The sequence below is a fragment of the Vigna umbellata genome, chromosome 1 (assembly GCF_029865625.1).
Source record: "Vigna umbellata cultivar VRB3 chromosome 1, Vumbellata_1.0, whole genome shotgun sequence".
NCBI classification, from domain to species: domain Eukaryota; kingdom Viridiplantae; phylum Streptophyta; class Magnoliopsida; order Fabales; family Fabaceae; genus Vigna; species Vigna umbellata.
Window position 1 is genome coordinate 70,753,640 of NC_142165.1, and position 15,926 is coordinate 70,769,565.

General features: G+C 33.1%; 1 protein-coding gene across 4 annotated transcripts; it reads left to right on the forward strand.

The window, feature by feature from the left end:
- The first annotated feature begins 1,360 nt into the window (after window positions 1-1,360).
- On the forward strand, window positions 1,361-15,344 carry LOC124837117 (paired amphipathic helix protein Sin3-like 4). 4 transcript variants are annotated; one of them, XR_015783514.1, is made up of 27 exons: window positions 1,361-1,550; window positions 1,675-1,719; window positions 1,821-1,903; window positions 2,041-2,116; window positions 2,700-2,852; window positions 2,986-3,172; window positions 3,315-3,413; window positions 3,526-3,690; window positions 3,770-4,097; window positions 4,539-4,675; window positions 5,435-5,510; window positions 5,595-5,624; window positions 5,760-6,013; window positions 6,115-6,269; window positions 6,422-6,549; window positions 6,664-6,918; window positions 8,185-8,862; window positions 9,330-9,400; window positions 10,223-10,855; window positions 10,984-11,084; window positions 11,176-11,314; window positions 11,401-11,553; window positions 11,690-11,853; window positions 11,941-12,046; window positions 12,216-12,391; window positions 12,611-12,801; window positions 14,535-15,344. XR_015783514.1 is itself a non-coding variant. In XM_088104131.1 (26 exons), exons 4-26 carry the CDS (start codon window positions 2,043-2,045, stop codon window positions 12,760-12,762), a joined length of 4,398 nt encoding a protein of 1,465 aa, XP_087960257.1. In that variant the 5' UTR covers window positions 1,362-1,550; window positions 1,675-1,719; window positions 1,821-1,903; window positions 2,041-2,042; the 3' UTR covers window positions 12,763-13,129. The 4 variants fall into 4 exon arrangements, 1 of the variants encoding a protein (XP_087960257.1); XR_007028720.2 differs by lacking the exon at window positions 14,535-15,344 and adding an exon at window positions 12,934-13,129; XR_015783515.1 differs by lacking the exon at window positions 14,535-15,344 and adding an exon at window positions 12,934-13,129 and having other exon boundaries at window positions 1,363-1,524.
- The last annotated feature ends 582 nt before the right edge of the window (window positions 15,345-15,926 follow it).

A 15,926-nucleotide genomic window follows, 5' to 3' on the forward strand; every position in this document is an offset into this window, starting at 1 on the left:
TTCCTAACTCCAAGTATCTTTTATGTTTTACTTTCCATATGATACTTTAAAAAAACAAATAGAGCTTATATTAATTTCAAACATATCTTTATGATCACAACAAAATATGAATTTCTAAAAATACTCTCTGAGACCACATGAAAAATCAAATAGTCTACCTACATCCAAATTAAAATTTAACTTTATAATAAGATAAAAATTAAACTTACTCTATTTAAAAAAACTAATCATATGAAAATGTTATCCCTTTGCTGTTAGAAACACATAAATACTTAAATATGCTTAAGAGAAGAAGTAAAGTCATGCATTTAGAAAGAAGGTAAAGAAATTCTTGAAAAAAAGTTACAAAGACATATTTATAAAATATGTTATTTCTAATATAATTTTATTTATATATAACTCCATTTAATAAATAAAATATTTAAATATTTATTTTATTAACTTATTGAAAAAGTCCTAAAATTTTTACTTATATTAAATAATAAATATTTGACTGAATTAAATAAGAATTTAATATTAGTATTTTTAATTTAAAATATATTTTATTACATTACGCATACGGATTACTTTTTTTATGTTTCATAGTGGATATTATCAATGACGTGTTGAAAAATCATCTAAAATTAAGAAATATATTTTTAAGGAACAAAAACCAATCAAAAGCATAATTGTAGAACTGAAAATACATTTAAACTATTTTTACAGTATTTTAAAAAGTTAAAAAATATATTTTATCCATTTTATCAACATCCGAAATCATCGGTAATGATAAAAGATTGTTTCCATATATAACTAAAACTAGATCCGTGAAATTACTTCCACAGCCAAACTATTCACTGAATCGCACCGCGAATAAACCCTAATCCCCAAAACCTATAAACCTAATTTGCAACCAGCGCTCACAGTATTATTCTTTTTCAATTATTTTTGTGGTAAGTAACCTAATTACCCCTCTGTGTCACCGCCAATCCCATGGCCAAAAATTGCCATTCTCAGATTTTTGTTTAGCCCTAGTTTAAATTCACAATATCAGAAAAAATGAGAAAAATATTTAAAAAAGAAATAAATCTGGTGCAAAAGTATTCTTTACTAGGTAAATCCTACGTTTAAGTAATTCATGTCTTATCTTTTATTGGATGAATGTATTTATATTCTCCAAATTGAAATCTAATATGGGGTTAATCTTTTACGAAAATTTGATCAGTGATATAGAATTTTTTTATAATAAATAAAAAATAAAATAAAATATATAGCAGTGGGAGTAGTAGCATTCCTTTTTAGCGTAAAAATACGGTTTGCCACCACAGCCAAAATATATAGTTCGCTAATATTTGGTTTGGGGAGTGTTTTTGTGTTATGTTATATCCCATATAAATATACGTATATATCACATTGTGAACTCTCTCACCTTCACCCTTTGTATGTTATTCATTCTTTCTCCACATTCTGTTTCTTCACCCAGAAAAATAAAGGAAATTCTTTTTCTTTTTCAATTTTTTCAAGTGAAAAACTCAGCTGCTGAAGGTTTGTGTTCTCGCTTATCGTCTGAGGTTGTGATTCTTCCCTCTCTCTCTGTTACTGGAAGATTCAATATTTTTTAATTTTCAATTTTTTTCTCTTTACGGTTTTCTTATCTATCTATCATTTTGTGTGCTCCGTGTGTTTGTTGAAAAGCTTGTTGCGGAGGACTCTGCAGTTCGTGCACTTCACAATCACTCTGTAAATTTTTGTTTGAACCCTCTCTCTGTGCTGCAAATTATCGCCACGTTTGCTTTTCATTGAAGTAATGCAAATTTTGCTTTCTTGTTTTTCTTTTAAAGGATTGGGCTCTGCGCGGGTGATCTGTTTGCAATTCGGGGCTGGAAATCTTGCTTGTGTTTCGTGCCTTTGTGAATTCCCTACGGTTAGATCTGCTTCATGCTGTTTTCTTTTGTTCGAATGTGAAAGTTGGGTTTCTACGATTTTCAATCTGTGTGAGTTTGAAAGCATCTTGTTTTACGCTTTTTCTCTGATGATTTTATTTATTATTGTTATTCATAGGAATGAAGAGGTCAAGGGATGATGCTTATATGAGTCCACAACATAAACGGCCTATGGTGTCTTCTAGAGGAGAACCGTAAGTTCATTTTATTTTCCTTTTCTCTTCAATTTCTTGTTTGAATTACCATTTTTTGCTTTGATGAAACAGTTGTATCTTCACTTTTATTGCACTACTATCGTTATTTGGTATTTATCACCTGCTCTGCAAGTTTAGTGTCTGGTGAAGGTTCAATTGTTTTTCTGTTATTTTCTTTTCTTTTTAGGTTTGACTTGGTGAGACAGTCGTTATTGAAAGCTTATTCTATAATGTCTCGAGTTATCTGCATTATTCAGCAAGCTAATTTTTGTGTATTGAAACTTATACGGGTTAGATTCTCTTTAGTTTTCTACATTGTGAATAAAATGTCACACAGGCGTTAACCAGATAGAGAGAACGAAATATAAATAAATAATAGGGAAGAATTATTGCAAAACCAAAGCAGCTTCTCTAGTGAGTGCAATTTATAATATCTCAATGCATTTGAGATTCAATCGTGTCATAGTAGATCGTCTACCCTTCTGCCACATTCTACATTGAATGGTGTTATAATGTGCTATATACTCTTTCATCAACTTCTCCAATGGCCTCAAATAATTTTTTGAAATTTTATGTGATGAAGCTCGGGGCAACCACAGATGATGAGTGGTGGTGGTCAGAGACTAACCACAAATGATGCCTTGGCATATCTCAAGGCTGTAAAGGATATGTTTCAAGATAAGAGAGAAAAGTATGATGACTTTCTGGAAGTCATGAAGGATTTCAAGGCTCAAAGGTTTGATCACGTTGTACTACATTTTCCCAACTCCAAAATTTGTCATTTGCTTTGTTTGTTATATTTTCTTAGGAGTGAGGATCTAATATCTGCGAGCTGAAATTTGTTTGTTTCTCTTTTCTTAATTTTGTAGAATTGATACAACTGGTGTCATAGCAAGAGTGAAGGAGCTGTTTAAAGGGCACAAAGATCTAATTTTGGGATTTAACACCTTCTTACCAAAGGGATATGAAATTACACTTCCATTGGAGGATGAACAACCTCCCCAAAAGAAGCCTGTTGAGTTTGCAGAAGCCATAAGTTTTGTGGGCAAGATTAAGGTAAAAACATTGCGAATCTGATTAAATCTGATTCATATGGATAGCTTAACTGTTGAATCTGATTGATAATTTTATTTATGTCTTCCCATTCATATGTATACCTTAACTGTTGAATCTGACTGGTTGATTTCTTCTCATGCAGACTCGCTTTCAAAGCAATGACAGTGTTTATAAGTCATTTCTAGACATATTAAATATGTACAGAAAGGAAACTAAGTCCATCACTGAGGTTTATGAGGAGGTCTGTACTGTCTGTTGTCTATGCCTATTATTTTATCAAGTTACACTTTGGCAAATTTGGTTTCTTTTAACCCATTAAACACTCATTTTAATCATATATTGGATTTCTCCAGGTTGCTGCACTTTTCCAGGACCATGCAGACCTTCTTGAGGAGTTTACGCATTTTCTTCCTGATACTTCAGGAACAGCCTTTAATCACTATGCTTCTACTCGAAATCCTCTGCTTCGTGATAGGAGCTCTGCAATGCCAACACTGAGGCAAATGCATGTTGAAAAGGTTTATGTCTTTGAAAGCCTATGTCCCTGTGACTTTATAGTTGGTCCTGAAGCTGACATTTAACTTATATTTATGTCAGAGAGAGAGGAACATTGGTTCACAAGGTGATCATGACTTCCGTGCTGATCATCCTGATCCAGAACATGACAGAGGTTTAATCAAGGCTGATAAGGATCAGAGGAGGCGTGGTGAGAAGGAAAAGGAAAGTAGAGAAGAGAAAGACAGGAGACAGCGGGAAAGGGATGACAGAGATTATGATCATGATGGTAGTAGGGAAAATTTATCTCACAAGCGGAAATCTGCTTGTAGGGCTGAAGATTCTGGCATTGAACTGATGCATGATACTGATGAAAATTTTGGCATGCACCCTGTCTCATATGCTTGTGACGATAAAAGTTCTTTGAAAAGTGCGTAAATCATTGCTTTTGATTTTAAATTTTGAAATGTTCTTACCTTCTCAGACAAATTTTTTGAACTTTAATGAAGGTTATATCAATGATAAAGTATACTAAAATTTGATATAAAAAAGAAGAAAACGAATGACACCTGAAAAAGTAAATATCTAATAAAAAAAAGTCTTCATTCACTGCCATTTATAATGATATAAGGTAGGATATATTATCTCTTTGTTGATTGAATTATCTACGATTCAGATATGCTATTTGTATTAAATTTAATATCAAGTTTGTTAGGCTATGTAAGTTATAATATTTTTTTCATGTTTTACTTGCAAGAAGAAAAATCCTTTGTCCAATGTTTATTAGTGTTCAATTATTTGTTCTGTAGTAATTTTATTCCTTTATTTTCCTTTTACAATTCATTTTATTGGTTAAAACTATGTCACTCAGGTATGTATAGTCCAGTGATTGGTTACCTTGACAAAGTGAAGGAGAAATTACAAAGTCCCGAGGATTACCAGGAATTTTTGAAGTGCCTAAACATCTACTGCAAGGAAATAATTGCCCGTCATGAATTGCAATCATTGGTATGGTTTATACACTGCTTCTAATAGCTTCTAATTTTGCCAAAATCTATACTGAATTTAATTTGGCCGGCATTGAACATTGACCTTTAATAAATAATTTGATGGTGAACTATGGTAATGGCAATGAAAAATTGGTTATAGGCGAATGGAAAAAATCCTACAAGGTCTTTTCTTTTTTAGTTGGACAACTAATGAGAATTGTTTGATACTCTTAAAGAAGTGTTGGGAGGTGTCAGTACACAAAACTTCATACAAGAGGGGTGTCCATGCTTCATTTTTCTTATACAACCATTGATCTTTTACACAGACTTAATTGTGATTCTTTTCTAAAGAAAGGACTATGCTTTTTACTTGCTGCTATTGTGTATCTTTGTCATATGTCTTCCTGGAATATATTCAGACAATTTGGGGGCAACTCCAAATCCATCATCAAAGAGGATTAATTTTCAATATCACAGATTACTTTAGGTTTATAATTTGCTACTTTCCCTTGACAAAACATATTATTCATCTGTTTTAGAAAGAGCTTTCTAAATACACTCAAGCTCCAAAATCCTCCATGTTGAGAATATGTAAAGATTAAAGTAAATTTGTATAAGAAATGTTGAATAATAGTGAAGTGACTTATCTTTTATTGATGATAGTTTAGGTCACTCAATTCACTTTAGTGTCATTATTAGCTTGATGTGACTGTCTTTTATGTTTTTATAGGGCTTTTATTTTGTATAATTGCTAACTTCTAGTGGTTTATTCTTCTAGGTGGGCAATTTGCTGGGAAATCATGCAGACCTTATGGAGGGATTTGATGAATTTTTGACTCAATGTGAAAAGAATGGTAATGTTCAACTTTAAATTAAATTTTCAATTTCTACAAAATCTATGTTTCGTCTTACTATTTCTAATCAAGTTTTTCATGCAGAAGGATTCCTTGCTAGTCTTCTGAAAAAAAGTAAGTAACATGTTTTCTATTTTTCTGATATCTTGTGATGGGGCCCCCCTTTTATTTTTATACTGCATGGGCCCACATGAACATTTTAAGCTTCTTGTTATGTCCTAAAAAATCTGACTGCTACTTGTTCATCAGAATCCTTTTGGCATGAAGGACATGGACCGAAACCAATGAAGGTAGAGGATAAGGACCGTGATAGGGATGATGGGGTGAAAGAAAGGGATCGTCGAGAAAGGGACAAATCCAATGCAACTGCTAACAAGGATGGTTCTGCTCCTAAGATGTCTCTATATGCCAGCAAAGATAAGTATTCAGGAAAGCCTATAAGTGAACTGGATCTTTCCAACTGTGAACAATGCACTCCTAGTTATCGCCTTCTTCCTAAAAATGTATGGTTGCTTTACTCTCTTTCTTTTCAGCATGTTTTAATTCTTAATGAAATCTCTAGTTTTCTGATTGTATTTATGTGTACTATTTTGTGCTCACACAGTACCTAATACCGCCAGCCAGCCAGAGAACAGAGCTTGGTGCAGAGGTGTTGAATGATTACTGGGTTTCTGTTACTTCCGGTAGTGAGGACTATTCCTTTAAACATATGCGCAAAAATCAGTATGAGGAGAGTTTGTTTAGATGTGAAGATGACAGGTTTGAGCTTACTGTCAATTTATATTTTATTGGTTATGATCTTATTTCTACATTTTGGTTAGTTTTGACGTCAGTAGAATGTTCAAAGATTGATTTCTGCAGGTTATCTTCGGCTTGTACTGGCTGATATTTTTTGAACTTTATGCTGGCAGGTTTGAACTTGACATGTTGTTAGAGTCTGTAAATGTGGCAACTAAGCGTGTTGAGGAACTTTTAGAAAAGATTAATGCTAATATAATTAAAGGAGACAGTCCAATTCGTATTGAGGAGCACTTGACAGGTTATTTGCTTTCCGCATGATGAATCAAATTTGTCAAAGTACATATATGTTGTACAAGGTATTTTCTTGATGTTTTCCATGTTCTAATATAACTTTTTTGTTGTTTTCCTTTAGCTCTAAATCTTAGATGCATAGAAAGACTATATGGTGATCACGGGCTTGATGTAATGGATGTGCTAAAGAAGAATGCATCTTTAGCTTTGCCAGTCATATTAACCCGCTTGAAGCAGAAACAGGATGAGTGGGCAAGGTGTCGTGCTGATTTTAATAAAGTTTGGGCTGAAATATATGCAAAGAACTACCACAAATCACTTGATCATCGGAGTTTTTACTTTAAGCAGCAGGATACTAAAAGCTTGAGCACTAAAGGTAAAATATTGCATCTATGTAGCATGGATACTAACACGGACACTGGACACGACACAACACAAACACTTCAAAACTTGTAGTCTCCAAAATGTGGGACACGGGGACACAAATCTGTATATTAGATCATTATGAATTATTTAAATTAACAACCAATATTTATATATTCAAAATCATCTATAAAAGGTTAGTCAAATATAATAATCTAAATATATTGTCGCCTGGTACAAAAATAAATCTAATCCATCTATCTAACATCCAAAAAGTGAAAAGAGGATATAATTCATTTGAGACATCCCCTTGATCATCATCATTGAAAAAGACATTTTAGTTGAGATTCATTTAAAGACAAATTAATAATTTAAAAAAATTCCTCATTATATAAAGATATGATAGCTTATGTTAAAATGTACTAAACGGTTACAGATTTGTAGGAAATTAACCATTACATAATTATAATTGATTTTGTATTATGGTATAAATACATTGAGGTTTGCATTAGATACACAATACATTCAGAACATATACAATTCTATAGATTAAATAAAAAACATTTTCAATAATACATATGTAATTTAAATATTCGTGATCATACAAGATTTGTTCCCTTTTTGTATAATCATAATAGAAACTTAGAGAATAAGTTTATAAGTTTATGGGTTTTTAGAAAATCATTGTATTTGTTTACATTGTGTTGGAACCATATCAAAATTATGTCAGAGACAAAAAAATGTCTTTTGAATTGGACACTTCATTGATACGTGTCGTACGAGTGTTGTACACATGTTGGTGTTCGATACCTGACTGATATAGGGACACACCATTTGAGAGGCATGTCCGAGCATCATAGGATTACATTGTCTTGCAAGAACGTGGAATTTGAGTTTTTTTTCACTGTTTAAATAAATTATTTCTTATGGCTTCAAAAAGGTTAACCATGTGAGGTATCATCTTCATTCTATTTTCTTCCACATGTTTGTGTACCCCTTTTCTTGCCTGATGCCTTTGTCTGAAAGCAATTTTATGAGATAATATGTACCAGGACATGCATTTGCTTTGATTGTATAAATTATGTTTGTACAAAAGTAATTGGCTTATTTTTGTTCAAGCGCAGTGGAACTTCAACTGTGAAATATGTATGAGTGGCTTATTTTTGTTCAAGTTCAGTGGAACTTCAACTGTGAAATATGTAGAGGTCATGTTACAAGAGTTTTTTTATTTTTTTGAGGTCTAACTCTTAACTCCTTGCTTTCGATGTGCATTTTGCAGTCTTACTGGCTGAAATCAAAGAAATTAGTGAGAAGAAAAGAAAAGAGGACGACGTTCTTCTTGCAATTGCTGCTGGAAACAGACAGCCAATTATTCCTCACTTGGAATTTGCGTATCCTGATCCAGAGATCCATGAAGATCTGTATCAACTCATAAAATATTCTTGTGGAGAAATGTGTACAACTGAACAGTTAGATAAAGCTATGAAGATTTGGACAACATTTTTAGAACCTGTGTTTGGAGTTCCGTCTCGATCCCAAGGTCCAGAGGATACAGAAGATGTTGTCAAGGATAGGAATAAGTCTGCCAAAAGTAGCGCTGAAGTTGTTGCCGGTGATGGTAGTCCTGTAATGAATCCTAAGAATTTAAACATAAATAGAAATGGGGATGAAAACTTTCCATTTGAGCAATCTCATTCCTGCAAACAATGGCAACCAAGTGGACATGCTAAGGGTAAAAAGGATAATCATCTTGATTCGGACAGCTTTGCACAAAAGACTGAAGCCTTAGGGAGTAATATGCAGCAGAGTAAAATGAATATAAATGCATCTATACCTGATGAAATATCAAGAGCCAATAAGCAAGATCATTCCACTGAACGGTTGGCGAATGCTGATGTCTCACTATCCTCGGGTGGGGAACAAAATAATAGAAGTACAAATGTGGATAACGCAACAGGTTGACAACTTGATTCAAGAATGATCACACTACTTGATTCTTATGATTCCGTTTATCTTAATACTGGTTACATCTTCATATAATAATAATAATAATTATTATTTTATTAGGGTTTCATTGACAAATAAAGTACCCTATGGAAACATGTTAAGAAATCAGCAGCAGAATCTACTAAAATGAAGAACACAAAATTTCTGTTTGTGCATTCTTAGTTATTCGAAGGCTTCAGAGGATTAATTACTTTTTGACTTTTGTTGATATTGACATGTGTGTTTGAAGGCTGTGCCTTCTGAATATTAATTAATTATGGGTGTTTTTAATTTTGCATAATAATTAGCATAGTAGTCTTGGCCCTTTTATATCGGTGATATTTATCTCAATTTCATGATCCTTGTTAGTTTTTTCCTTTCCTTTATTTTATATTTTGATGATGAATGGAACTCTGAGATACCTCTTCTTTCTGCAAGGACTTGCTGCTACTCCATCAAGACCTGGTAATATATCTTCCGTAGGAGGAGTTGGTTTAGCTTCATTAGAGGTATGACTTAACTTCCTGTTCAGCTTATTTAAGTACATTTTCAATTCAAAATGGATATGGATATTATTCCTCTGAAGAGGATTAATTTTTTGATTCACTTTTAGCGTAGACTTTTGTTCAAGTAACAAACCAGTTAAATGCTCCAAGTGAAATACCTTAAATATTCAGTGTTGTCACAGTTTCCAGATTACTGATGGCATATAGTTGTCTTTATTATGTCTTTACTTCTAATTTCAAGTAAGAAAATAAAAACAGTGCAAATAAACCTTTATTGTTTGGATTTGGAAGGACATGTGATGGCTTTATATGGATGAGATGAGATGACTTTGTTTCTTCTTTTTATGGCATTCGTCTGATTGACATTTTGTCTTGCACTTAACTAGCAATTAAAGTTACTTAGCTTATAGACCTGGAGCCTCTATTTTATTGCAATCTCGTTTGTTTTATGACTTTTTATCTTCTTGCAATACTGAAGAAAAGTAGTCACCATGCGGATGAAGGTCTCAGTAACTCTCATAATAGCTTGAGTTGCATCTCATTTTTTTTTCTTTTAATTTGATCTCATATCATGACACCAAGACATAGATGGAGTCTACATGCAACTGAACATTAGGTTTTGATGTGCTGATGTCATTTTAAGACCCGTAACTGTTGGAACTTATACCTAAAGGAAAATTAATCTGTGGTCAATGTTCTTCAATTCCTCCTTCATTGTTTGTCTTCTCAGACTCGGTTTTGTATAAAATTCTGCATATTGTATTGGATTGTACAGTGCAAACTATTGGAAATAATATCCTTATTTTCTATTTTGTGCTGACTTAGGGTGCTGACTCTGCACGACCAGTTACATCAACAAATGTGGCCATCATTGAGGAATCGAAAGTTCACAGACATCAGGAAGAATCTGTGGGACACTTCAGATGTGAAAGAGAAGAGGGTGAGTTATCACCTAATGGAGACTTTGAAGAGGACAATTTTGCAGTTTATGGACATACTAGTTCGGAGGCAGTTCATAAAGGAAACGATAGTAGCATTTCCCAACCATACCAAAACAGACATGGGGAAGTAGTTCGTGGTGAAGTAGGAGGAGAAAATGATGCTGATGATGAAGGAGAAGAAAGTCCCCATAGATCATTAGAGGATAGTGAAAATGCTTCAGAAAATGGAGATATTTCTGGCACAGAGTCTGCTGATGGTGAGGAGTGTTCTCGAGAACATGAGGAGGACGGTGGTCATGATCATGATGACAAGGCTGAGAGTGAAGGTGAGGCAGAAGGAATGGCTGATGCCAATGATGTTGAAGGGGATTGTGCCTCATTGCCATATTCAGAACGCTTTCTTGTCAATGTAAAGCCTCTGGCAAAATATGTTCCTCCGACGTTGCATGAGAAAGAAAGGATTGGTCGAGTCTTTTATGGAAATGATTCCTTTTATGTCCTATTTAGACTCCATCAGGTACTAATGATTTTTGTTTTCTTTAGCAGTTGTATATATTTAAGGTTATGGTTGCAGATTAACCAGTGGTTTCACTAAGACCTAATTTATATTTCTTATCCTGCATTTACTTTTGCTACTTTTGGAAGACATTGTATGAGAGGATACGGTCTGCAAAGGTTAACTCATCGTCTTCTGAAAGGAAGTGGAGGGCTTCAAATGATACAGACTCTACTGATCAATATGGCAGGTAGGTAAATGTACCTTAATGTCACACCATTATTATTATTTTGAAGATTTAATTATCTATGCGGAGATTGACGGTGACTTTTTTGCTACAGGTTTTTAAACGCCCTCTACAATTTACTAGATGGTTCTTCTGATAGTACAAAATTTGAGGATGACTGTCGAGCTATTATTGGAACTCAATCATATGTCTTATTCACGTTAGATAAGTTGATATATAAACTTGTTAAACAGGTAACGTGTAAAAACCTCCTTTCTCTCCCTTGACCATGCCATTCCCTGCTCTTTATAATCCTGAAAAATTGTCCTTTTTCTTTCAGCTTCAAGCTGTTGCCGCTGATGAGATGGATAGCAAGCTGCTTCAATTATATGCATACGAAAAATCAAGAAAACCTGGAAGATTTGTTGATTTAGTTTGTCATGAAAATGCTCGTGTTCTTCTTCATGATGAGAACATATATCGTATTGAATGTGTAGGTTTTTATATCAACTCGGTTCAGCTTCTTAATGTCATGTTTTATTGTATGTATTTTATTGAACTTTGTAATGAAATTTTGGTTAAAGTTTTTGTATGTTATATATCTTAGTTTTATTTCATACCCATTGCAGTCACCTTCACCTACCCAATTGTCTATTCAACTGATGGACTATGGATTTGATAAACCTGAAGTGACTACTGTATCAATGGACCCTAATTTTTCGGCCTATCTGCACAATGACTTCCTATCTATTGTCCCAGACAAAAAGGAGAAGTCTGGAATTTACCTGAAGAGGTATTTGATAAATAAGAATTGTTGGCTCCGTAGCATGCCAATGCTCAGATAACATTTGTATTTATTTTGGTGTATTTACTTTTGCAGGAATAAGCGCAAGAATGGCAGTGGTGATGAATTTTCAAGCCAGACCATGGATGGACTACAAATTGTCAATGGACTGGAGTGTAAGATAGCTTGCAATTCGTCTAAGGTATTCCATAATTTACATTTTCAAGTTTTATGAATACTACAATTCTTGCCTGAATCCTTCTAAATACATTTTGTTTTTTCTCATCTTGTTAATACCATCCATTTGATATGTTCATACTGTGTTTCTGAATTTCCATTGTTTTTTTTCCTGGGAACATGCTGCATCTTAGGTTTCATACGTTTTAGACACTGAAGACCTTTTATATCAAACAAGAAAAAAAAGGAGGTCCTTGCATCAGAGCAGTTCATGCCTTGAACAATCAAAGTCCTCAATTTCTTCAAGCAGAGAACAACGAGTTTGCAAATTATTTTCAAATTGACTATGATTCATTTTCAGCCCGAGATGGTATGTGATATTCCTTTTATTGCTGAATTCTGGATTGTACTCAAGTATTTCATGTAATTCCAGTTGTAGAATTAGTTTCATTTCTATAAATATCAAACTGTAAACGGGATGGATAATATTTATATTTCATCTAAACGTCTTTATGCTTCTGTATTTTTTCCTAGTTGATAAGTTTCTGTAAGCAAGTTATGTATTAATTTCTGTTTTGTTGTCAATCAGTGTTTTTGGTCATGCATCAATGGCAGGCAGAGGTGCCAGATGGAAATTGGATGTTATTTCAGAAATTCATCTTGCTTGCATTCTCTGCATCTTTCAACCAAACAAGGCAATACAGAAAGGAGACGAGGTACGAAGATTGTAGCATACTCTGACATGGTGAATGATGATGAGTTTGAATCATGTAAATAGAGGTAACTTGTGATGAAAACTAAAGGATATTTTCTTTCCATTCATCCATATTTTTTTCCATCGTAATAAGTTTTATATATTCTCTTTAACTGGCTACTAGTTTTTTTGAGGTTATTCATTTTATGAAATATTAGGTGGCTGCAATTTGCCCACACATTCTATTGCGTAGTGCATGAACCAGGTTCACCTGTTAGATACTGATGTTTGCTTTCCCCTTGTCCTCTTCTTTCTCATTCTCTTCTAATAATTTAACATGTAATGGAATCTTGGGGAAATCATGTCAGCTCATGTATAATCTATATCATAACACTTTTCATTCGCCATTTGGAATTAATTTGTTACTTGTTATATCATCAATATACAGTTTTCTTTAAAGAAAATTGTTTTAGAAACCGTTGAATGATGTTTAGTCATACAAAGCCAGTGAGGGAAGTTCATTTTATACCCATATATTAGCATCTATATTATGCACTTAGCTTTATTAAAGGTCATATGGATGCATCGAAATAGTTATTACGACTTATAGGAAAGAAATTTGCATTTTCATTTTTAGACTTGCCGTAATGATCATATGTCAAATACTAAATTACAGTATATTTTTATGGCTTAAATGTTTATTTCGTTTTCATGTTAAGAGGTGAATTTCTGTTTAGTACCCGGTTTTAAAAATGAAGACATTAGGTCCCTATGTTATGAAAAGTGTATGAATAAGATTTTGTCCGTTGAGTTGACAACAACGATATTAAGTTCATGTTAATGTGATCATATTTTTTCTTCTTCTCTCGCTGTTTAGCTTTCTTTCTCTTTTGCTAAGATTTTTCTTTGATGATTTGTTGAACTTATTTTTTCTTTGTAGACCTTATTCATATATTTTTCATAACATAGGAACCCAGTGTCTTTATTTTTAAAATCGGGTATTAAACAGAAATTTACCTCAAGCATTTAAGCCTATTTTTATTTATCGTATTATCTTTTGCGATATTATAGTTTACATGTATTTGAATTCATGGTGGTGAGAATGTAAAAACCGTGTTATAAAGAGGAAATATATGTCTTAATCATGCATATAAAAAATAATTACATTCGTTTATGTATGTCCAAATGTTAAGGTTAATAAATAGTTTTAAAATAATTATAATCAAAGACAAGAGAGTAAAACTTTTTTTTTTTATGCAGATACAATAATTTATAATTAGTAATGACTAATTCCAAAAGAGTAAAAAAAATTAAATGAAAAGAATAATCCTCAAATATTTTATCTAGAAAAGAAGTGAAAAAATACAAAGAAGATAGAAGAGAGAAAATAAGAAGTGAAAAAAATTACAAAGAAGATAGAAGAGAGAAAATTGGAATATTTGTTTTGAAGAGGAAATTATGTTATTTTCTTAGATTGATGTTAGGTATTATGTATTATGATATTTTAGCTAAGTTGACATTATAATATGTGTTAATTATTTGTCATTAAAAAGATGTTAAATATGTTTTTCGTCTCTTAAGTATCACACGATTTTTGGTTTAGTTTCTACTCGAAACTTTGATTGTTTTTAATTCTCATAGTTTTGAAACTATTACTATTAGTCTTTAAAATTGAACGGCGTTAACTTTTGTTTGATGTGGCAAACGATGAGGCCACGTCTTATGTCAACTTCTCTCTTCATTTTCTGCCACGTTGCTTTTCTTTTTATCTGGCCAATAAGAATCTGACACATGTCAACTCCTTTTTACCCCAAATTAGGGTTTGCCAGATTGGGGAAACTTGACCCTGTACTTGCGCCATGATTTTGCTCTTTTATTTTATGCCTCATGAGCCAAGAATGCGAGAAGGGAAGGGTTGCTCCTTGCAGGTGGCGAATGGAGTTTCTGCTGTGTTTTTGGATTTGCAGGTTTGCTCAAGGTGATGGCGCATCTAGATGACGGTGATGATGTGAGGGAGGATGTCGCGGCTTGCAAGGATTTTGCGTGTTGAAGGTGGCGTTGATGGAGGATGGCGTCGCTGCAGGGGAGCTAGTGAGATGAAGGTGCGACGACGGAGAGGCTTAGCGATTTAGGGTTCGTCGCAACACTCGCGATTTGGGATTTCGTTTGGTTGTGGTTCTCGATTGGTCGGAGCGAACTCAGTGTGCGTCTTCCTACACGGTGCGATTTGCGATTCGGGTTGCTCGTGTTTTCTGGATTTGTCTGAGTTTCAAGTGATTTTGGGAATGTCATGCGTGAGGAAGAAGAAAGGGCTCCACTGTTTGGATTCTTTGCAGTGAAGAATGGAGATGATTGCTTGATCTGTGGCTTGGGTGTTACGCGATTGGGGTGATGGTGCACGAGAAGCGAAACCGTGGTTGCTCTATCGGAGAAGATGAACGAAGTTCTCAAGCACAAGCAACGTGGCAGAAAGTAAAGAGGCAAGTTGGCATGAGACGTAGCCTCGCCATTTGCCACATCAAATAAAAGTTAACACCATTCAATTTTAAGGATTAATAGTAATAGTTTCAAAACTACGATGACTAAAAGGAATCAAAGTTTCGAATAGGGACTAAATCCAAAATCGTGTGATATTTAAGGGACAAAAAAACATATTTAATTCTTAAAAAAAAGAAAATATTATTTCAAAGTAAAAACAAAAAGTATTCTAATCAAATAAAATCTAAAAAAAATTACATAAAGAAACTTTTCTCAATTCCTAACACAGAAAATCAATGCTTATTATAAAAAGTATTAGGTGTAATATTAGATATCATAATATCATATCATTTTTATATAGTTTTATTTTTTTAATTGTATAGAAGTCAAATTTATTTATGAGGAATAAAAAAAAGTTTAACATAATAGTGTACGCAATCATTTTATAATCAAGCATGTTTGAAGTCAATATCGTGAAAATATTCAATAATAAGAATAACTATGGTTTCAATATATAAAGAATTTTGCATTCTAAAAAACAACAAAAATTATCAATATATTTATATGTATTATCTCTAAAATAGTCAGCACAAACATTAGAACTTCCACGTACTATTAATATTGTTCATAACCCATCCAAAATCTGGAAATTGTCAAAGAATTTATATATGAGAAATATTTTTTTCCCAATTGAGTAATATCAAAAGATTTTAAAATTAGAAGATCACGAAAT